Source organism: Wyeomyia smithii, chromosome 3, assembly GCF_029784165.1.
Source record: "Wyeomyia smithii strain HCP4-BCI-WySm-NY-G18 chromosome 3, ASM2978416v1, whole genome shotgun sequence".
NCBI lineage: Eukaryota > Metazoa > Arthropoda > Insecta > Diptera > Culicidae > Wyeomyia > Wyeomyia smithii.
In genome coordinates, this window is record NC_073696.1 from 218,388,475 (window position 1) to 218,412,431 (window position 23,957).

The 23,957-nt window shown below is 37.0% G+C and overlaps 2 protein-coding genes across 7 annotated transcripts; both read left to right on the plus strand.

Moving 5' to 3' along the window:
* Positions 1 to 4,012: 4,012 nt before the first annotated feature.
* LOC129729878 (aurora kinase C) lies at positions 4,013 to 5,651 on the plus strand. The gene is made up of 2 exons (XM_055688748.1): positions 4,013 to 4,722; positions 4,846 to 5,651. Exons 1-2 carry the CDS (start codon positions 4,177 to 4,179, stop codon positions 5,497 to 5,499), a joined length of 1,200 nt encoding a protein of 399 aa, XP_055544723.1. The 5' UTR covers positions 4,013 to 4,176; the 3' UTR covers positions 5,500 to 5,651.
* Positions 5,652 to 9,992: 4,341 nt separating this feature from the next.
* LOC129730674 (methionine-R-sulfoxide reductase B1) lies at positions 9,993 to 23,936 on the plus strand. Of its 6 annotated transcripts, XM_055690198.1 has the most exons (4): positions 9,993 to 10,177; positions 10,359 to 10,512; positions 21,293 to 21,604; positions 23,178 to 23,936. In XM_055690198.1, exons 2-4 carry the CDS (start codon positions 10,458 to 10,460, stop codon positions 23,375 to 23,377), a joined length of 567 nt encoding a protein of 188 aa, XP_055546173.1. In that variant the 5' UTR covers positions 9,993 to 10,177; positions 10,359 to 10,457; the 3' UTR covers positions 23,378 to 23,936. The 6 variants fall into 6 exon arrangements, with proteins under 6 accessions (XP_055546173.1, XP_055546171.1, XP_055546170.1 ...); XM_055690196.1 differs by lacking the exon at positions 9,993 to 10,177 and having other exon boundaries at positions 10,220 to 10,512; positions 23,211 to 23,936; XM_055690195.1 differs by lacking the exon at positions 9,993 to 10,177 and having other exon boundaries at positions 10,222 to 10,512.
* Positions 23,937 to 23,957: the final 21 nt, after the last annotated feature.

Genomic DNA, 23,957 nt, shown 5'->3' on the forward strand with positions numbered 1-23,957 from the left:
CTGACAAATTTGGTGGGGCGAGCGTCGATTTTTAATTTTTTTTTTTTCATATTAATAGGTAAAATTTTTAATAATATTTGAATAAAACTATTTTTTTATCAAAACAATGTTACATCATATTTCTAGTTTACTTAAATAATTAAAGTGAACAAATAACACAAATATCACAGATCTTTCGGTATTGTCTTACACAACTTACAGATTTGATCGGTGGTCTTGGCAACTAATTGCATTTGCCGTTTTAACAAATTAGTTCGGTAATAATGACAGAAAGCAACAAAAATTTGATTACTGATCGATCGGTAGTGGTTTATATTACCGAACGTTTTACCGAGCGCTCAGCTGTTAAAAAGTCGGTGAAAAAAGACGAATTAGGTGATTTAATATAAGTGTGTACCTCGTCATGTCCACCTGCTCGACAAATAATGAACACAATGAATTGTCTTTTTCTCGGCTTTATCGAGCCCAAAAGAAAATCCCGTGAGGAACTGTCAAAAAGTTATTTACAAAATCAATGCAGTATTTTTCGAGTAGAAACGAGACAAATGCATGGCTGCGCAGGTACACTGCCTTCAAAAACAACTCAAACAGTGATTTTATTCAGACGGTGGTACCACATACATAAGACATACGTAACACTCAGGAAGAAATCTTCCAAAAAAGTTGGTACAAACTGAACTACTCGAATGGTACCACACTCTGTCGACGGCCTCTATCCGGATTCCTGCTAAATTTAATTTTCGTTGATCGTTGTTCCGGCAAAGCCTACTGTAGCCTGCCGTATTTTATCCGCTGATTTGTAGTACACTACATGGTTTATGCGTCTGCGCCATCAACCTCTTTCAATGTCCATGCTTCATGGCCATAGACGCCCACCGGGAAAATTAGTATTTTATAGAGTTTCAGTTTTGTACTGGTCTGCGAGATATCAGCTGGTTTCGCAATCTATAGAAGGTCCTGTTTGCGGCCGCTATCCGCTTCTTTATCTCCGTCGACTACTTTAATGATTCCCCATCTATCATCAGTGGTCAACGAGCTATCCTGCTCTCTACCAGCCACCATGTACTTTGTTTTGGCAGATTTTATGACAAGCCCAATTCTCTCAGCTTCCCTTTTGAGAGGTCCAGAGGCCTCGCCCCCAAAACCTAAAAGCATGTGAGACTTCGTCATGATAGAGCCACTTTTTTGCACGTCAGTGTATAGTACTTTCCAATGCGATATTGAACAAAAGGTTTCAGAGCCCGTCACCCTGCTTCAAACCATCTAACGTCATAAGTTTAGTTGGAAATTTCTCTTAACTAACTCGTACGCTGCCCTGAAGTCTATGAACAGATGACAGATGGTGAGTCGGCAAATTGAATTCTCGAAATTTATCGAAGATTTATCGCAAGATGAACATTTGGTCCGTAGTGGAAATTCCCCCTCGTAACCCTCGCGTTGGTTGTTTTTGAAGGCAGTGTACCCACATACATAAGAAATACGTAACACTCAGGAAGAAATCTTCCAAAAAAGTTGGTATAAAATGAACTACTCGAATGGTACGACACTCTGAATAAAATCACAGTTTGAGTTGTTTTTGAGGGCAGTGTACCTGTGCAGTCGAGCAGTTAGACAGGACGAGGTACGGAGTGCTATGGGGCAACGTGTACCAGAAAAAAACGCCAGTGTTACGTATGTCTTATGTATGTGGTTCTACGTTTTATACAGCGCATAATTTCCCATTGTGGTTTCCCAAATTGGGTCCTAAAGCCATACCAGTTTTTATATATCGTTTGAAAAAGCCGCGTTTTCTGAGCAAAACGTGAGTTTTGAAAAATGTTTATCGTTTTCCTTAAAGCTCACTTATTGGGAAGTCATCGAGGAATTCCTTTCTTGTTCAAAGACAACATCAGACAACCCAGTCAACCACAAATCGTATATCAATGTATAAAAACTATCGCAAATGTAGCTCAACGAAGTCGAAATCGTAAAACACGCTTTTTATCATGCGCAGAAATTCATTTTTAATTGTATATCATGGTGGAGTCTTACCGATTTACGAGCTAGTAGTACACTCTTTGACCGAGCGTCAAATATTTGTCACATTTTGACAGATAAAAATTTGGTCAAAGATAATTATTTGTCACTCTCCAATTTTAACATAGGGCAAACACGGGCAAACAACAACCATGATGTCAAATAAATTTGACCATTATGTCAGAAGGTCAAATATTTGACCATTAGACAAAGAGTGTACTACAGGCTTTAGAGTTGTAAGACAGTGGGAAACAAATCACTTTCTATCGGATATTATCGTATATAAATACGTATATCAATGAATTGCATACCATTATTCCTCAGTACGTATATCACCTCCAAAATAGTACGTATATGCTGCTTTTGCGCATCAATTGCGAGTTTGTATGATATATATGAGTGCGGGTATTGGAATCAAAACATTATTATACGTATGAAAATGTTGACTGGGAACAGCTTCGCCATTTTGATTTCTGTGTATTTTCGCACGGAGAGTTCACGCGATACTTCAATTTGTTTTACGTTGCCAAGTTGACGTAGATGCTACGTGATAAAACATAGTATGCAAACATACATAAGACATACGTAACACTTGCGTTTTTCCTGGTACACGTTGCCCCATAGTACTCCGTACCTCGTACTGTCAAACTGCTCGACAAATAATGAACAAAATGAATTTTCTTTTTCTCGGCTTTATCAAGCCCCAAAGAAAATCCCATAAGGAACTGTCAAAAAGTTATTTACCAAATCAATGCAACATTTTTCGAGTAGGAACAAATGCAGGGCTGCGCAGGTACACTGCCTTCAAAAATAACTCAAACAGTGATTTTATTCAGAGTGCGGTACCATTCGCGTAGTTCATTTTGTACCAATTTTTTTGGAAGATTTCTTGCTGAGTGTTACGTATGTTTTATGTATGTGGTATGCAAGTGCTTTTCACGTAGATGTTATGTTTCTCACATAAATTGGGTCCTAAAGCTATACCAGTTTTTATATCATTTAAAAAGTCGCGTTTTCTGAGCAAAACGTGATTTTTAAAAAATTCTTATCGTTTTCCTTCGATTTTTAAATGAAGAATAAAGAAACTGCTCGAAAGGTCTTAGTTGACGTTTCGCCCATGTACGGTATATGCGAGAACTGTCATTTAAGGCATTTCGAGCAGTTTTTTATTCTTTATTTAAAAATCGAAGGAAAACGATAAACATTTTTTAAAAATCACGTTTTGCTCAGAAAATTGCACTTTTTCAGCTGATAAAATAAATAAAAATCAAAAAACCGTTTAAAACTTTAGGACCCAATTATGCAAAATGACAGAGAATGAATAAGTACAGGAAATTTCACGTAACAATAACGTGAAAAATATTTTGAGTGTACAATAAAAAACATTGTCCGTTTACTGTTCTCACCGCAAAATACATCGTAATTTTTTTCGGGTAGCTAAACAACCCGAATGTGGTATTAGCACATATATAGACATACGTGACACTGGCGATTTTTTTTGGTACTCTTTGCCCCACATCACCCGGTACCAACACCAGTATGAACTGCTCGACGAAAATGAATTTTCTTCATAGCGGCTCTACTCGAGCTCTCAACAAAATCCACTACGAAACTGTCAAAATGTTGTTTACAAAATCAATGCTGCATTTTTCTAGTGGGAACGAGACAAATACAGAGCTGCGCAGGTACACAACCTCCATAAACTACTCAAACAGAGGTTTTTTTTCAGAGGTTGGTACTTTTGAGTAGTTCATTTTGTACCAACTTTTTTGGAAGATTTCTTCCTGAGTGTTACGTATGTCTTATGTATGTGGTATTAGGGCCCTTTTAACATTTTCAGCAATAATTCTTTTTTCGTGAACATTTATTCAATCATACAGGCAACACTGTATTACGGTACGCTTCGAACGTACATAGTATCAAGCCCCTAATGAATCAACTGCGGGAAGTAATGTTCATCCGCGAACTGTCAAAAAATTTGAAACAAAAGCAGTGAAAATGAAGGAAAGGTTCGTTGCATTCCTTACCGCATTTTTGAACTAGGTAAACGTTGGTGTGAAAGGAATAATTGTTTTTTTTTGGTGCGGAACCTTTTTCATTTTTAAGATTTGCTAGATATTTTTTGCAAATAGTGTTTCGTGCACTGTACTGTTAAGCAATATGTCGCATTTCAACAATAAAGAAAATAGGAAAGTAGTCCTGCAGCCTACATTTCAGAGTCGACAAACGAATTCAAATGCACCAAAAGTTGGAGCTACAGTGCACGCAATAAATCAATTCAAACCTCCTCCGCCACCAGTAAACTCAAAAGTTCAAAAACCAGTTGTGCCGATCCAAACTGCATTGAACAGAGCTAAATTCTTCAATCCAGATTCGTTGGAAGATAATTCACCCCCACCGACTGCAGACACACAATTTAAGGTTCCAACGATTATTGTTAATAAACCAAAACCAGAGGCACCGAAAGCTGTTCCAGGATCTTCACAGAGCTCGACCAATTTGCCCCCAAAACCAGCAACCACTGCTGCTTCATCGTCTAATTCCGGAAAAAAAATTTGGACTTTAGCCAACTTTGACATTGGCCGTCCACTAGGTAAAGGGAAATTTGGAAACGTCTATTTAGCCCGAGAAAAAGAAACTAAATTTGTGATAGCACTCAAGGTGCTTTTTAAGAAGCAGGTGCATACCCAAGGTATTGAACACCAGGTGAGTTATCGAATATACTGTGTTACTGAGATTTTGTTCTACAGTTATAAAAACAACAGTGAAGGTTTAATTTGCCTTTCTAATCGCAATATTTGCTACATCAATAATTTACGTTTTTTATAGGTTCGACGAGAAATTGAAATTCAATCCCATTTACGCCATCCCAACATCCTAAGAATGTACGGATACTTCCATGATGAAATCAGAATTTATCTTATACTAGAATACGCTCCGGGAGGTACACTGTTCAGCAAACTGCAATCTACACCGGGAAATAAATTCCCAGAAAAGCAGTGTGCAATCTACATAAACATGCTTGTTTCGGCTCTGATTTATCTACATGAGCGTAACGTAATTCATCGGGATATAAAACCAGAAAATTTACTTCTCGGCCATGGTGGCGAACTGAAGATGGCTGATTTCGGATGGTCAGTACACGAACCAACGTCTACGCGGACAACATTATGCGGTACTTTAGATTACTTATCTCCTGAGATGGTTCAAGGGCAGCCACACACGAAAAATGTTGATCTCTGGAGTCTTGGAGTGTTGGCTTACGAGTTGTTGGTAGGTCATGCACCTTTTCATGCGGCCGCCTATGATGCAACCTACACCAAAATCATGAAAGTTCGCTACGAAATGCCTCCTGATGTATCCCGTTCCGCAGCGCATCTGATTTCGCGCTTACTGGTTAGAGACCCTGCTCAACGAATGCCGCTGGAACAGGTTAACAAGCATCCGTGGATTCTACTACACGTCGATCAACCAAGAAATTGAGCAACTTGTGAACTTGGTTTTTTATTGTGTATGTTTTTTTGTTTGGGCAACGACTAGCCTTTTTATGTTTTATTTTAAATACAAGTGAAATAATTGATAGGCCATCCTAGAAGCGTGAATAAATAGATAAAAGATAATGTCAAACGATCAAATATCCATTTTTCATCATTTTAATATATCCCGCCATTATTTCAACACAACACAGACCTTTTAGTGTAGATTCATTAAAAGCTATGTCAAATTGCATTATTACCAATTTTCGACGAAAATTGTTGCAATTTTCATGCCACGCTGGGTGGCTTGGGTTTCGAATCCCAATGCTGACATATATATGATAGTTATAGAGTACTTATAGCCAACCTAACTGGTCAAGATTTAATCCCAACCGATATCGGAAGAAATTTCTAAGGCGATCTATTGTGGGCTTACGTACGTCTTGAAAGTTTTGATATCTAAGCATAATTGCATGAGAAATCTGCCTCTCTCAACGTTACATGATCATTTTAGTTTTTACCAGTAAACCCGTAAACCCGTTTGAATGCGTTAAAACTTCTATTGAAATCATCTAGCAACTCTGCCGCTGTTAGTTTGTTCATTCCGTTCATTCGCTCATGTTTCATTCGTCAGTTTTGTTTATTGTTTATATATAACATATAATTGGGTTGCTTTGAGACTAGCAATGGGCGATCTTCGAAAAAAAATCGATTCTCCTGCATCGATTAATCAAAATTAATAAAATCGATTCATGAAAAAATCGAGCCCGAGAAATCGATTTAACAAAAAATCGATTTTTGTTTGGTATAAGCTTTTTACGACCTTTTTTGGCTATATTTATGGAGATTTTGTTTTGTTCTGGTTTATCAATCATGTTTTCTGGTTTATCAATCATGTTCAACGAGTTTTCGTTCACAACATCTACTAACGATACGGCTTTTTTAGTTTATTGCCATCTTCTTTTACCGCGTGTACTCTTTTGGCGGTTTTTTTTCTACTAAGAGTTTTCGTTGTCGCTCATCCCATAGACCATTTCACGAGACGTTTGTGAACTTGATTCATGAACGAAATTTTGACAGAAAGTTTGGAACCGCTGTCATAATGCACGTGAAAGCATCATCAACATCAGCAGGATCCGTGACACCTGTCAGTTCGTGAAATGGTCTATTGTTTAGGATGCACTAAGAGCAATCCAAACCTGTATAATTGGGTTGTTTAGCTAGTTCAAATCGTGATTTAAAAAGCGAAGGACAATGATAGAATTTTCTTTTAAATCACGTTTTACTTAGAAAATTCAGATCTTTCAGATGATAGAAAAAACTGATATAGCTGAACAACCCAATTCATAAAAAATCGCAGCACAAACTCAAATAAACAAAATGGCGAGCGCAACACCATGCTGAGCCATGCTGCAGCACGGCATATATACGAACATTTAATTCAACTTTTGCAATATTTGAGTTAACGAGTACCCCGCTACTCATAGTTGAAAAATAGTTTGAGGTAGCAAATGTGAAATAATGTTGGCTAATATCCAAAACGGTAAATTCAATATCCAATGCAATGCAAAATTTCAGCTCAATCGGAATTCAGGAATATTTGATCTAAATTTCACTTTCTCGACCTCTTAAGAAAAGCACAGTTTGTAATAGTTTTTTTTGTGCCAAATGTCTTATGCCTTTTTCACGCTATAGCAGATATCACGTGATATCGCGTATCTTGAAACATACATACATCTAGTTTTCACGGAAAGTTTGGAGTATGGGATTTGAAATCAAGATGAGCAATATTACATCATGTGAACGCGTTATTAGAAATGTATAAAACGTCTAAGTCGGGTGTTATCCGAAAAATCGAAATTTTGCTAACTGTTCGTGAGGGCTAAACATTGAACACTACTTCTAAATTAAACTGTCAAAGTCCATTGCCACCCCAATATACACCAATCAGTTAGTAATGATTGTATACAATCAGGGCCGGATTTACGATTGTGGGGGCCCGGGGCCCAGTTATAGTGGGGGCCCCAAAATTAAACAAAACTGTTTTTTATCGTACGAGTTAAAAGCATTTATTTGCTATTGAAAAATTACCAAAAGTTGTTAGAATTTTTTCTTAAGTCCTATTTAGAGTTCCAAGCGAAGTGAAAATCTCATACAAAATGATCATTTTTTTACGCTCGTGAAAAATGCAACCTGCAAAAATTTCACTTCGCTAGGAACTGTAGACAAATTCGATCAAGCGAAATCGTTGTGCGATCGCGAAAGGTTGTGGATCTCATCTTTTTCTTGTGTTCACTTTTTTCACGCATGCAAACGCTAGTGAAAAAAGCAGCAGCAAGCAAAAACTTGCGTGCGTTTATATTCTGTCAGTTGCAGCCAATTTTCACTTCGCTCGGAGTGTAAACTCGTGAGTTTCGCTTCACTTAAACTGTAAATTGCAGACTGGTGAAATACCTGCGTGTTCCACAAACGGGTTTTCACGACAGATTTCGCAAGCGAAAATTTAAGCTTTTTACTTGTCAAATTTTTCACTTCGCTTGGAAACTATGCTTTACGAGTTTTTTTGCAGAAAACTTATTAATTAAATAATCAACATAACTTCTTCAGTATACTCGTACTCGAAACTTAATAATGCTAAGTTTGACTGCCTTTCATTCTTCACAGTCGCACGCAACCTATTTTTAATATGTTTCATCTTCAAACTTTTTTCGTGATACCTGAAAAAAAACTACCGCAATTTGAAAAAAATGCGATCCACAGGCAAAAATTTGCACACAATTTGAGAAAGACTGCACAAATATAAGACGACTCTGACAATAATGGAAACTAGGAAAAAACTACACATATCTGCAGGTCAATTAAATTTGCACACGAGCTCAGAAAATCTGCATTTTGCAAAGCACATCTGGTATCCCTGATTCGGACCAGTGAGCAAAACCAATGCATTAAAAAACTTGTGGGTTATTTTCTTTATCTGCTTTACCACCCATGCGAGCTAAAGCCCTAGAGTTAAAGTTTGGCCGACTGTCATTGAAAAGTTCCAATCAAACAGTCAACAGTTTTTTCATCATAGTTTTAACATTGCTGATGTTCGATTGGAACGAGTTTTGACACTTCGATTGGCGCTTTTAATGACAGTCGGCCAAACTTTAACTCTAGGCGTTTAATGCGCGCTGGTTCGATTCAAATGGTGTGTTAATGTGTGTCATTCCAAGAGAATCCAAGGTGAACTCTTATGGATGTAGTTGCGATATTGGCGCTCGCGAAAAAATAACACTTAAGGAAAGTGTCAGATTGTAATGGTCTGTTCGAATTTTCTTACTGTAAATCGAACTTTTGATTAAATCTCTTTTTTAAAGAGAAAAAATCTTTTTGTCGATTTGTGGGGGCCCTAAAAATGTGGGGGCCCGGGTCCCGGGCCCCCTGGGCCCCCCCATAAATCCGGTTCTGTATACAATACATATATGTCAAACTTTCGAGGCGGTCCTGTGGTCGGCAATTTATATTCAGTTCGAGGTGCAAACTTGTCTCGTCGTTCTTTTCATCCTTGCTAGGGATGGGCGAACGGCTCACGAGCCGTTCATATGAACCGGTTCTTAGAAAAGAGCAAAAGAACGAACGGCTCACGAGAAAGAACCACGGTTCTTTGGGCGCAGCAGAACTGTTTGGTTCGCGCGAACCCGAAGTTTACCGAGACAACACGAACTGTCAACGCTCGTGAATCATTGTGAACCATGAGTCAGTTCAGAACCGCTCTTGCAAAAGAGCCGTTTCACCCACCCCTAATCCTTGATATATTTCACAACGCATGCGTATTAGCCAAATTTCATACGGGTTTGTCTATTGATGTCGCGTTTACAAAGGCAAAAAAATGGTTACTGCGTTAAAAATACTGGAGGGACTTAATTTGGCTGCGGATTGTTCTTTTTCAACTCGACGACAAGGTTATCCCTCTTCCCTGACCTACAGGAAACGTCGAAATGGGCAGCGTGCCATTACCGTTCGTGGAAAGCTGGATATTCTGGAACCTTGTGGGGGTGGTGACATACTCATGAAAAAAGTTGTCATGGACGTAGACAATTGTTTGAACCAACAAAAACATTTGAAATGCGTTTTTCTCGGTTTCATGTCTACTGAACTTTAGTCCATTTTTAAACTATGGTCATCCCGGTAAAAATTTACACATTTTTTAGATCAGTGTCCGAGTTCCGAGCACACACTTCTTTGGAGAGAAGAAAAAAAATTTGTATACTATCAATAAAGAAATTTTCTACTCTTCAAAAACAGTGTTCTCGGAATTCGGCCGCAGATTACGTTAGCAACAATAAATGCAATCACTATTGTCTTGAATCCGTTTTGCACACATTTATTTTTCAGGCGAAAAAAAACGATCTTGCCATCCAAAGGATCGATTCAGTAGAAGATCGCGCGCAAAGAAATCGATTAATCGACCTAAAAAGATCGATTTTGCGAAAATCGGATCGATCTTGCCCATTTCTATTTGAGACATAAAATCTCTTTTATCGTATTTTACTGGTTTCATTTCACAGTTTTAATAATAAATTAATGTTTTTAACGAAGTCTATAATTTCAAAATACTCTCTGGTAGTATCGATAACAAATATCTCAGCGTGTAAGTTAAACATTGTTCAGGTGTTAAACATCAAGTGAAATTGCAATATCTGGTAAGTAGAAACAAAAATATTTGCTTACAAGTTATCGATTTGACATTCAAGTAACAACAAATTAAACAGAAGTTCGATAGTTTCTAGAAGTGAAATAAACTTGATGTATCAGCTGCAATATATACGACTCTGTGCCAGTAATTGCCGAAAGCAATTATTAACGCGAAATTTGTATTTACAGGCAACCAAAACCGCTAATGAAATACCTAAATATCAACCTAGAAAAGTTTTTAAATTAAATCATCATTCGTGGCTCCCCTCAGTTACTTTTTCTCTTGTTATGGGGCTTAACAATAGTCGGTCCAGTATTCACACAACGGCTTCATCTAAAGCAGGTGGGAAAAATAGAAGGTGTCCTTTCCATTGATATCTAAGTATTAATTTCTCAGTCGAATGTGAATCAATTAATTGTACTTTTGGGTGAACCAGGAATTTGGCGGAATCGGAATCGTTTGAGAAATCGATACGGTGCTCTGAATGATGCATAATATACAAAGTTCATCGGGAAAGGCCATTATGTAATAATAACATTTGATTTACTTTATAGTTTTCTGTAGGTAACTGGTATCTAACTGTATATAATTTGTATAACCATTGAATCGCGATTGCACAATGTTTATGTTTTCTATGATACTGCAAAAATTGGCAACACTAATTTTTTGACGTAGAGCTACGTTTTACTTCAGCATACCACACAGGGATGCAAACTGAAAAACTGGGACGAAATTTGTCCCTTTTCAAATGCTTATAGGTCGGTTGGTTTTCAACCGATTTTTTTCATTTTTGCAGCAATCGATTGGAAAATTATACACGCATCTACTTAAATGCAGAAAAATGTTGTTTGAATCTACGAACTATTGCACTATTGAAAATTGTCAAGCCTTGTTGAAATTAAAATAACGTCCTCTGATTGGTCGCTTGCTTGCTGTGTGTGTATGATATCGTATCATGTGTGTATGTGTGTATGATATGGTATGATGTGTGTATGGTATAATGATATGGTATGATGTGTGTGTGTCTATGATATGGTATGATTTGTGTGAGTGCTGTGTATGGTTTTTAACTCGGCACGATCTGCTAACTGCTGAATCCGGTTCACGAAATTCACAACCCTTCATTAGTAGACATTATAACTCATTACCCAAGTAAAAATATTGGTTTTATCAAAATTCTATAGCGCTCAATACAGCCAAAAAAGCGCTATAAAACTTTGATAAAAACAGTTGTGTTACTAGGGTAATGAAACACTCATTGCATTTGTTAATAGTGTATGTAGTTCTACGTCATTTATGCGGTCGTGTCTTGGATACAACCTCCTACTTTTTTTGACAAATCTACATTTTTAGAAATCTTTTTTTGCACTATAAAAAATAACGACAATTTATTTTGAGGTTTGTGAGTGAAAGTGTTACGTAATTATTAGAGTAACTTTCTTCACAATGACACTTGGGGAAGGAAGGTTGACAAGTTATTTGATGCAGCTTTATAGTAATAAGGATAAATAAACGACTTGTCATGCACTATGCTGGATAGACGTCAATCGGTTGTGGAAACAGCGATACATCGCTTCAATTTCTGAATATTTTTGATTTAAACCCGAAACTATCACTGAAGCTATACTCTGGAATCAGAGCCCACTCCCGTACGACTCCGGTTGTACCTTTGATGACTTTGCAAGACATGTTTATGCTTTCATAATCCTAGATTAGTTTTGAGTCCTAAAGGTGAAGCGCGTTTGGAAAGTTTGTAACAATCTCCTTTCTCAATCAATTCAATAATTTGCTGTACGATTTGCATGTAACTCATGTTTTAAAGCAAAACGAGCTGTCCATTTTTATTTGCTTGTCTGTAAGAGAAAAAGTTGTCTCGAAGTCGATTTGAGTGCTTTGACTAAAATGCAGTAAATATCTACAAGTTTTTCCAGACGAGTTACTATTTCTGAAGATCCTTGATTAATTTATTTTTCCCATGCAACGTGAGAACTGCCCTTACAGGAATCAGCGTTTTCGTAGCATATTTGGTCACCTCAAGGTTTTAATACTTGTGACTGATACCGCATGATTTCCTACAAGCTAAACAAAGGTATATATTTTTCCACAAACTAAGCCAGCGGAACAGCTGTCAAACTTTACTGTTTTGATTATATTCAATACCTGTACTCTACATTTCTATAAAGTATAATCAGAATTTTGAATTTATTTTGAATGGTAAGAGGAATTCAGCCAAACACCCAACAGCCTTTTTGTGTCCGAAAATTTCTATATCGGCTGAACATTTTTGTCAGATGAGCTCTGCAGACTAACAACCGTTTTCTGTGCATCTCAGTGCGCGGAGGAGAGCACCATCTCTTCTGCGCAACAAAGTGGGCTATCCGCGTGTCACTCAATCCTTGACGTCACGTGTGCTCTCGCGCATGATGCGTTTACCGAAGCGGTCTGTTTATGTGTGGCAAAGCGAGATTCGACGGCGTCGGTGCCAGTACCCAGTTGAAACTCGCAGTGCTAACACCTAATTGGATCTTAATCTTACATTTTTAGGAAGGTGTCGGTTTTCATGATCAAGTGTGTATACGACGAAGTGTGCATGAATTTCTCGTTCTAAATTTAGCACAGCAAACCATTGACTGCTCAAAACAGGCGTCTAGTGTAAGTTTGCCTACGAAAATAAAGGCCACCTTTTGACTTGGCTCAGTGTGCTGATGTGGCCTTCGGTTTAGCTTTGTTGTGATTCCGTTTAAGGATATTTTTTATGCATTCTAACGTAATATTGCATAATTAATCTTAATCTGTTCAAAATGATTACAAAGTGTGGCGATTGCAGTGCTGTTTCTGTTCTGTAATGTCGAGGCGTTCGCAGTTTTGTTGGTTTAATTTTTTCGCCTCAAAATCGTCGGAATCCTCATTTTCTTGTTAGTTTCAACTAGACTTTTGTTCATGTCATGCCACTTTTTATGTGTATAAAAAACGTGAACCGTGAAAATCGTCAATGAGCTTTCAACTCGATGTTTGAGCTACGCAATGTTTATGACATACCTACATAGTTTCAAATCAGTAAATTATCTTCGTATTATCTAATTAAGTGCGTACGTTATCATCACGATTTTCTATTGGTTTGTTTTCTGTTTGGAAATTAACATGATAAAATACTGCGGTAAAATTTTCATTACTCAGTATACCTAAGCAAACAAGGAAACAGAACAGTAGTACGTATGTGATGTGTAGCAAATGATAAAAGGTGATACTTGATCACCTACAGCGGTTAAGTTTGTCTCGCCACAGAAGCCATAAATGATGGAATTGTACGTCTGCTTTTGGTCAGTTTTTTCGTCACTGAAGAAAGTTTACTTTCTTTTCGGTTTGGTAGCACATACCACTGTATGTCGTTGGACTTATTTAATAGGTGTAGGTGTACGAAACCATATGATATCATCGTTAGTCGATTCTGGATGTGGTCCGGGAAGAAAGTTGGTAACTTATGTGTAATTGAATTGAGAAAAAAAATATAAATTCGTTGAATGAGTTGTAAGATTTATTTATTAAAGTTATGGTACTGTATTGGTTAATCGTCGTTTTAAGTGATGAGTTGATAATTATCATGAATTGAAAGGTATCCGGTATAACAATTTGATGATTTCCAATCAGTTTTTATCGATTTAACTAAAAAAAACAAACACAAACATTCGGAACAAATCACTAACGCTGCGTTCAATACTTTTTTGCAATGAAACGCAATTGGGTTTGAAGGAACAATTATAATGCGTTTACTTAACCGGAACGCGAGCATTAGGTCGTGGTCAATGCAGATTTGTTGGCGGAACCCACACTGTTAAGCATGCATTGTATGCTCGCCTATGGGTTTGGTCGTTTATTGAACGCCAATGTTCAAGCATCAGTTTTCGTTTCCAGTGTCTTACATTTTACGATTCAAACTATGATCAATTGTATTCATTAGTGTAAAAGTTGGTAAAACTTTGCTGGATATAAAAAAGGTGAAAACTTAACAGAGTATGATTTCCTAAAGGCTCATTAGCAGTTTTATACATCACAGAAAATACCAACGGGTAAGCATTTCAAATGGTACTATTAATCCATGAGAGGAAACTTCGACGTTCAGTGCTCTTAAGGCGGACTATCGTTTCGTTTTCCTTCACTTTTATGAAAGTGGATAGTTCCCGACAGTTTTGAATCACTTCGAACACCAGCTGAATATGCGTCGTCCTCCACAGTATACACTTAAGTCTTTTTTTAAGCGGGGGATAAAAAATAAGAAACAACCAATCCCATTTCCGTTTTAGCACATATTAATCATTTATTAATTTTTTGAAAAAAAAATCACAATTTTTGGTTTAAATAAATACTGAAAATTTATAATTTTGGCCTTTAGAATGATCACTATTATATTCAGCCAAAGTTCAAACGTTTTGAGACGGGTTTCTACGTAATTTTTTTCAATTCAATTCAATATTTTTTTAGGCCATAGAAATTTGGAACGTATTCCTCGCGTAAAAAACCTGACTATACTTTCGAAAAAGAATCAATATTAGTGTTATTCCCACCTAAGAATCGAGCTGAAAAATTAAGAAAAAATATAAAAGGTTAGGCCAAATAAGTGAATATTCAGTAATTGGGTTAGGTAAATTCATTGGAAACTCTAAATAAACAATTTGAAAATGACAAATCATGCAAAACATACCGCGTAAAAACGACTTCTGGGAAATCTGCGTGAAATTTCTGCTTGAAACACTGTTGGCCAATGTCCCATTGCCACTGAAATATTATGTGCAGGATTTTGAGTCATCTGTAAATAATATCGTTAAGTTTGGACGAACGTCTGGAGCTCTGACTTCCAGTCAGTACGCGAAGTTTCGCATACCTTGTACACTGAGAGAAAAACACTTAAGAATTTCATAAGTTACAACTTATGAACATGCATAATTTTGATTTCATTAGACACTTATGCATTACATATCAAGCTTATAAATTTCATAAGTATATTTTGGAATTTTCATATAAACGATATATGCATCCCATACGCGTAACTTATGATTTTCATTAACGTCAACGTTCTGAAAATTCCATAGTCATATCTTATTGAATCTGCAAAATGGCAGACCAGAATTTTTGTTTTTATTGCTAGTGCACCGTCAGATAAATGTTTTAAGATATTGGATAAAGCTAAGCTGAAATATGCACAGCTGGTGTCAGTTGTTGAAAATTGGAGCAAAAAAACTGTAAGTACCTCTCTACATTTTCTTCCATTACATCATATCATCTATATTTATTCTAGCGACTATTAAATCTTGTGATCATTAAAGAGGACAACGCTGGCGACATTCGACAAAAGGAATCAAAGGCGAACTTGTTTCCCGAATTTCAAAACCTATATATTATATATTTGCGATATTTGTGGGTAAAGAATAAATAAGATCTAGAGTTAAAAAGTTTTTTTTTTTAACAAAACATGTTAACATACCCTGGTATTATAAATTTCATGGCAGCAATTATGAGCTTTATAACAAGCAACTAATGATATTCATATCAATCTCTTTATGGAGTTCATATTGAAAAGCTATGATTTTGATATGTCTGTTCTTATAACATGCATACATACGACCAATAAATTTTATAAGTTTGACTTATGAAAATTGTTAGCAGTCGAGAATAAAATTTCTCCTCCATTTCATAAGACAAACTTATGACTTCTATAAGGAATCCTTGTGGCGCAAAATCATAAGGGGTTCTTATGGAACTCAATAGTTATTTCCTCTGCGTGTAGGGAATGTCATGTCCTGAGACGCCATCCAGTCTCCATTCATACTTATTACATCATACCACAGATAACAGACATCCAAGCTAATTTTGCTTCATGTGTAAAAAGATGCAACGGTTTTTAGCATGTCGCAATACGCAGCATGGTGGCGCTAAGAACACTTAGTGGTCAATGATTCGATAAAATCGATAGTTTTCCAGCTCTTATCGATATTATTGCAATAATAAGCGTTGCCGTTTTTTAATGTAGAAATTTTGAGCAGTCGTAATTTGTACATAATCGACAATTTTGTTCAATCCCAGTTTATGTTTGCGATAAATTTGTTTGTTTTAGTGTTGCTATGGAAAAAATACACAAACCTCACAAAAACAGTGTTGTATCGTTGCAAAAACAGCGACTCTACTCTTTGTGAGAACTTTCATACGTCTGGCAGCTTTGACTATAATCCAGCGCTGCCATCACTAAAGTTGCAGAAAGATGTCGTTAGCATTCCAAACGAGTAAGAATTTGAAATCTTACACACGATTTCTGGAGTTTTTGTTCTAGCTTGGATATCTGTTATCTGTGATCATACTAATTTGAAAAACTTCAGTATATTCAGATGACCCACAAGATAGTTTTTTGTTCTTTTAAGTCTCAGTGTATTCTTTTCTACTTCTAATGCACGTATTCGTACAACGGCAGCAAATGAAGAATTGCATCATGAGCTTTTCATGGGTTGCTGCTCATTGCTTTTGTTTGGTTTTCAGCCATTACACTAACGAAGTGTGGGTTAGTTTTGGACGTGTAATCGATGTGAATATCCTCATTACTATTTTAGTCTCAAGCCCCACTTCTTTCCAACTTGGAGCACATAATGCTTTGACTGCCTTATTGATTGCATAGTCAAAATGTGCATTCCAGTTCAGCTTGGCATCAAGAATAACTCCTCTGTTCACTAAATGGAAATTCTACTCCTCCAAGCTTGAGAGTTTTCAGATTAAATTTTCTCTTTTTAGTGAAAGTTACGATTACAGCACTCTTAAAAATAGGCACGTAAAATCCACCTGAAAAATCACGTAAGTGACTGACCTTCAGAAAATCTGCCCTTTTACGTGACATTAGTAACTTTCACCTAAACTTCACGTACGATTCACTGTCAATTCACGTAAACCGGTCAAATTATAATGTAAATATTTTGAGCGCGTTGGTATTTGTGTGTTTTGACTTTGTTAGTGTTAGTGCGACTGTGGTGTGACGTTTCCGACAACGGAGTTTACGTGAATTTTTAGTATGCAAAAAAAAAGTCAATATGGCGTCCAAAGAACTCTTAAGCTGCTTCAGCTTATTTTATATTGGAAAACACGCCATGTAAGTAGCCAGAATAATATTTAGATTAACAGAGGAAACATATACATTTTTCAAATTTTCAGTTGGTGAATTCTTTCCGGACGATTAGAACGGTCAACGGTCATTTTTGAGCGGAACAACTCCTGCCGGTTGAACGGTCGACATCTTTCCTGTCATTCCTGTTTTTTTCGTGTCGGAATCGCGATTTTAAACAAGTAATTGTTTTTTAATATTTGAAAATAAATTATATTTTTTATATGCGCTGTCTAGTCTATTTACTTAAAATTCACGTAGATTCCATCTGAATAACACGTAAAAAGTACGTGAAAATCATGTGGGGTTTATGCGTTCTGTTTATGGTTTCACCTAAATATCACGTAAAAAGGTACGTAAAAATCAGGTTATAATTACCTGACCAATACGTAGACGATTGACACTGAAGTTGACACTAACACACTCACACATGAGCGGCTTTCGAGAAATCGGCAAAAGTTACGTGAAAAGAGGGTGGATGAGAATCAGTCACTTTTCCCGGTAAATTTTACGTGCATTTTTTTCAGAGTGAGCTTCTTTCTGGTTAATTCTGAGATCCTTAACAGACAAACAGACGTGTCTCTTCGAACAAAAATCCTGTGCACACTTGCTTAAATCAACACAAGCGGCATTACTGATGGTTTCTGTCTTCGATAATGAATGTGCACGCTTGCTTATTGCCCACTAAGCAAAATTTCAAAATCATCGTTATTTTTCTGGTCTGTTTGTCTGTGGATCCTTCTTAATACTCCAAGCCTGTGTATACTTTAGAGCCTCTTGCATTCTTTCCGAAAACTTGTTGTCAAACTTTTCTCTTACCTAGACTATGTCGTCCGCAATAGACCAGCGCACGGTGACGTCACGCACCTGATTTTGACAGCGCACTGACTTTGTTTACCTTCGGGTTATGCAGTTTTGTTCTTAATTACAGCAGATCATTTCAACTGTGATCAAAATGACCTTTAAATGTTGTGCTTGAGGTGCCAGTACACTAAGAACAATTGAAAATTGAGCAGCATTTTAACTACGCGCGCGATTGATCCATTAGAAAAAAGCAGAAAATTCAGAACGTAAACAAAGTTGCTACTAACTGTCAGACAAGTGAGGTTAAAGAGATTCGGCGAGATAGTCTATGCCCACAACCTCGGAAACTAGGGGTGGGCGAAACGGCTCTTGCAAGAGCGGCTCTGAACCGCTGACTCACCGTTCCGAATCGGCTTATATGAACGGCTCATGCCCATGGTTCACACTAATTCACGAGTGTTGACAGTTCGTGTTGTCTCGCTAGACTTCGGGTTCGCGCGAACTCATCAGTTCTGGTGCGCCCAAAGAATCGTGGTTCTTTTTCGTGAGCCGTTCGTTTTTTCGCTCTTTCCTAAGAATCGGTTCATATGAACGGCTCGTGACCCGTTCGCCCATCCCTATCGGAAACTTTTGTTTCTAAGCTTCTGAGAAGATCATCTACCATTAAAGACCACATGTGGCGAAAGAACACCTCCTTATGGACATCCTTTCGTTGCCCTTACTGTAATAGACAAACCTCCAAACTCAGAAGTGATTTCTCTTTTTGCAACTATAGTGTAAATCCAGTTAACAATACTCGTGTCAAATCCTTTTTGCCCTAGACATTGAAGAATAGGATCAAAACTATCGAAGCGCTTTCAATATCCAAATGAGGACATAGACCAGTTTCTTCTAGCTCAAAATGACTTACTTAATTTTCGAATTTCGATTGATAAACGAACTGGAACTTTTGAAGCGGTGTTTCATCAGCCCTTTTTCCATTGTCTTTAACAAAACCGAAGAATCGGTCTAAATGATTTTGGATAGTAGGCATCCACGCTTCTAAGTTTTAGGTATAAAGATTACTCTTACTACCCTACATTTTGGTGGCATATGATTCAACCTTAAACTGGACTTAATAATCTCAAAAAGAGAAGAAATAGGTATTGCTTCACCTTTTTGAAGCACTGCTGGAAATATTCCATCTACACCTGCAGATTTGAAGGGTTCAAAGGATCTCATACCATTTTCCTCCCTGGCTCTCGCAAAAATTTCATCCGCTATACAGTTCTTTCTGTTCCAAAAATAAAATCTGGACTTAGTTTGAAACACTTTCCGACTAGCAGTCACGAAAGTTTCTGATCGATTTCATCTCGTGTGATGTGAATGATCAAAACGGGTGCATGAACTAATAAAGGTTGAAAACCACTGCTTCAGTGTATACCACAGAAGATATGTGAAAATGAACGAATTGGATAATGTAAAATAGAATTAGAAAAATACATGTATAGTACCGGTGGCGTAGCCTACAAATTCCGTCCGTTTGAATTTTGAGAGTATTGAAGAGAGAGGCAGGCTTAGAGACAGGGAGTAACCTAATACAATTACTATCATGTTACAAAACGGCTTTAGAAAATCAGTGGTTTGGTGCGCTCATATAACTTATTTTCAATATGGGTTGCGTTGCAGTAAAGAAATGAGTGCGAGAGAATGTTGAAGAGAGTGAATAGGAGAGAACAATTTAGGAAATGAAGTGTTTTTTTGTTATCATTAGGATGCCGCTTACCGTGCAACGCACGTGCTGTTGAAATTATCCGTTGGATCAACCAATTCGAAAACAACTTTTAGAATTTCGTTTCGAAAGTTTTGTCTTCTCGAAAAAATCCATATGCAAAAAGTCCAACTCAATCGTGCAGCAGCTTTTTTCCAGAGGTACTGTCACAAAAATCCATTCCCACATACAGACATTCTGTTGCATAATTTAAAATGGTATATTTTTCCGACATTCCTTCGCCAGAATAGTGTGTTATTACTAGACACCTTGTTTTCCACGAGAGAAACAATGACAACAGCATGGCAGTGCAATGAGTAGGTGATGAAAAAAATAGCCTTAAATTTTTCGAAGCCAAGAAATTAATAGGTATAAGAAAGCAGGCGGAAAATGTAGAAAAGAAAATTTTTTTTCCAGGGTCAAATCAAACTAGCAACATTCTTGAATCCGGGCGGTCTTTATTTTCTAAAAATAAATAAAGTTCGGTCTCGAGAATTTCATATCGACATTTTTTCGTCGATCATATAAGTGAAACTTTGCCCACTTTGAGGCTACAACATCTCGAAGTCCCATTAAACCGAAATTTTGCATGGGGATTTTTTTTCGAGGAGACGAAGCATTTCAACTCTACTGATAGAGGAATGCAGAACCCAAACATTGAAACAACCTAAAGATCCCTAAGGATAAGGTCGTAACAAATTTTATTTTAATTTCACGTCACTTCCACCCGTTAGAGATGCTTGCAAATTACAAACGTCATAACTTGCATACAAATTTTCACTGGTCGACAAAAGCGAAAAAATGTTGCTCTAAAGCTCAAAATAGTTACCCTAAAAATAATAGATTTTTAACCATTCCTGTGAATTTTGGAGCCCCTACTGTATGCAGAAGTGCATCAAAATACCACACAGTAAGTGCTCACCGGGTTCGTCGTCTCTACGTTGGCTCACGGGATAACTCATTCCAGTGCCTGAAAAAGTTATCTTTGTTAGCGACACCAAATTTCACAGGAATGGTTGAGAAGCTATAATCTTTAATTTTTTTTTTTCAGTTTGAGCTCTAGGGCAAAACCTGCATTTATTTTTTTTCTCCTCGTTGTTATGGCAACCCAACATTCCCAACATTCCTTAAGGGAGGACCCTACTCTGGAAAAATAATACATGCTACCATGTACAAATGTATTATCTAACTTGTTAGATAGTCGTTTTTCGATATCAGAATTTCACATTTTTTAAAATTTTTAAATAGTAATTTTTCATGAAAAAAAAATTTTTCTTTGCTAAAACTAATTTATTACTACAAGATAGGGTCCCCACAGGTTTTCTGTAACATAGGATATTTATCAGTCATTAAAATCTTTGCGCTGGTGTACGGCCATTGCGAACACCTAGAATATACAACTTTTAAAAATATGCACCATATATTTACAGATTCTGAAAAACCGTCTGGCATCGACGCTGGTGCCACCGGACAGAACGGTGCGATGAGTTTAGAGAATAAGGCTGAACTGGTTGCAAAACTCAACCCCCTCCAGTACCATGTCACACAGGAGGCAGGAACGGAACGACCCTTTACTGGAAAGTATAACAAATGCTACGACAAGGGGACCTACATTTGCGTGGTGTGTAGCCAGGAACTGTTCAGTTCGGATACGAAATATGACTCCGGCTGCGGTTGGCCAGCCTTCAACGATGTGCTGGACAAGGGTAAGGTGACCCTTCACGCGGATGCCAGTTTAGCAGGTAAGCATCAGGCGTTTCGTGTTGCTGCCTACGAGTTTGAAGTTCGAACGCTTGATATCGTTTGATTATTTATTTATTTTTTTTAGCAAAGATGCATGGTTATAGAACAAAAATTTAGGGTAGATAGAGGGGAGGTTGCAAAAGAATACCCTAACAATCTGTAACTAACGGAATACTCCATTATCAATTCATTCAAATGTGACTGACTTATTCATTCGTTCTAATTCTTTCGCAATACTCAGAAATATTTCGTTTTCCGAGCTTTTGAGCATCCAAGATCATTTTGTTTTTACTTTTTTAGTATGTACATGGTTTTATTATTTTACAGTAGTTATAGCTTATTGTGCATTGCCTTCATAATATTACAATGAGAGCAGGCTATTCAAAAAAATGACGAGAATTTGATCGGTTTTTACCTTGCGACTATTTTTTGAGCGATGAGATCTTTGTTGTCACTCGTACTTTGTTGTCCGCCTTTCTAAGCATTTTAAGTGGAACTAACTGACCCACTATTGATGTGGTTGTGTTAAGTGATTTACAGACAGTGACAAGCAGGAATTTTTTTTTGTACATTTCTCTGATTTTTTGTTGGATGTTTTTGTTAGTTATATTCCTTCTTCTTTATGCTTACTATCATGTTTTCGCTGCTTTAAAAGTGAATATATTCCTCGTTTAATAAGTCGCTCGTGAGCTCTTTTCCTTCATCATTCATATACTTTTCCGTTTCTCGTAAGGTGGTTACTTTAAAATAATAATTGTAATTACAGATGCTTTACTTAAAATGTAAAACAAACAGCAATTTCTCATCCGTTAAAATTCTGTTATTATTTCATAAAGCTTTGTTTTAGTTACAGGTAATACTAGTACAGAATCAGATTCACAAAACCTTTTTTAGTTTCAGATACTTGTTTTCATTTTTTAAGGATATTCGCTCATTGCCATGCGTTACCATAAATGCTTCATATCGATATACAGCTTTAAAATGCTATTTTACGCTTATCATTGTTTGCGCCACTCAGCAGCACCTCTCATTGCGCACTCCATCATTCGATGTTTCGAAGATTATTGAGGTCATAGGTTTGATGTTAGTTTGCGCCATGTTCGAGCACATCTTTGGTTTGTTGATAAGCGGTTTTTAGTGTGCTGTATCGTTTTTTTGTACTGCCAGAAATGCATTTGAAAGAATTTCTGTGTACTGCTTCAATGCAGGCTTTGGTGCGGGTTCTAATAAAATATTATTTCTTTTTTCTTCTCTTTCTCGTCACACGCGAAAATAAATATCGATCAAATATGTTGCCTCCCCTTGTTTAACTCGTCACTGCGAAACGTACCGGACGCGATCACTGATTATGGGATTCTTTTTCGAATGGTGAATTACATCTACAAATAACCGCCTTTGGCGTTCTTGACGGTTTAACTCCCTCAATATTTGTTTTAATAACCGTTATTTTACTTGTATCCCTTATTTATTTGCTCATTTGTCATTGGCATTTATCATCAATTCCCAAATGTCGAAAATGAACACACTTAACCAAATCATACACAAAATTATGCCTAACACATTGACACTAAGGCGGCAATCTCCTATTATTAATCACACAACCAGGCCGAATGCGGACGGAGGTCAGGTGCTCAAAGTGTGGAGCTCACATGGGGCACGTGTTCGAGGATGGTCCGCCGCCTACTCGCAAACGGTATTGTATCAACTCGGCGTCAATCGAATTCATTCCGGCGGGAACAATACGTCCGGAACCGTCATCCGAGTCTAACTAGACATAAAACGGTAATCTTTCGATCAAGCCATATACGATTGTGTGATGGAAGAATAATTCTATGACGATGCGTAGCGCGTGCAGTACAAAGCAGCTGAAAAGTTTGCCAAAAGCAGTGTATAGAATTGGGATAATTCAGTAGTCACTTGCACTGGAGAAGATAGCACTATCGCAAACAGTTTAATAATTTCACACCCACAGCTTTATTTTTGAAAACAAATCTTTTTATCGATTGAATGAATAAGCTTTCAAAATTCAATGGTTGCAGAATCGTCGACAATTTATTTTTGTTCATTGTTTTTTGTTGTCCACTTCGATAACTTTAACAGGAAAATGAAGGCCAGATAAAAAACGCAGGTTATCCCTCGTTCCTCAGCGTATTAAAAATATCGCACTTTTCAATAACGTAAAGACTAACCGTAGTTATTTATTAAACATACGAACATTCAACTTGATAGAAGAAGATCAAATGAAACTGTGTACGCTAATTGATAACGTAAAAATTTGTATCGTGAAATGGTGAAGAAAATTTCGGAGAATAAATGTTTTCTTTATAGGAAGTTTTAGGCACAAGGCTTGAT

Bases quoted from the DNA above. Each gene is read 5' to 3' on its own strand.
- LOC129729878 (XM_055688748.1), top strand. From the start codon at position 4,177: ATGTCGCATTTCAACAATAAAGAAAATAGGAAAGTAGTCCTGCAGCCT. The intron at 4,723-4,845 runs GTGAGTTATCGA...CGTTTTTTATAG, and splicing joins CCCAAGGTATTGAACACCAG to GTTCGACGAGAAATTGAAAT.
- LOC129730674 (XM_055690195.1), top strand. From the start codon at position 10,281: ATGTATCAGCTGCAATATATACGACTCTGTGCCAGTAATTGCCGAAAG. The intron at 10,513-21,292 runs GTGGGAAAAATA...ATATATTTACAG, and splicing joins AACGGCTTCATCTAAAGCAG to ATTCTGAAAAACCGTCTGGC. The intron at 21,605-23,177 runs GTAAGCATCAGG...ATTGACACTAAG, and splicing joins CGCGGATGCCAGTTTAGCAG to GCGGCAATCTCCTATTATTA.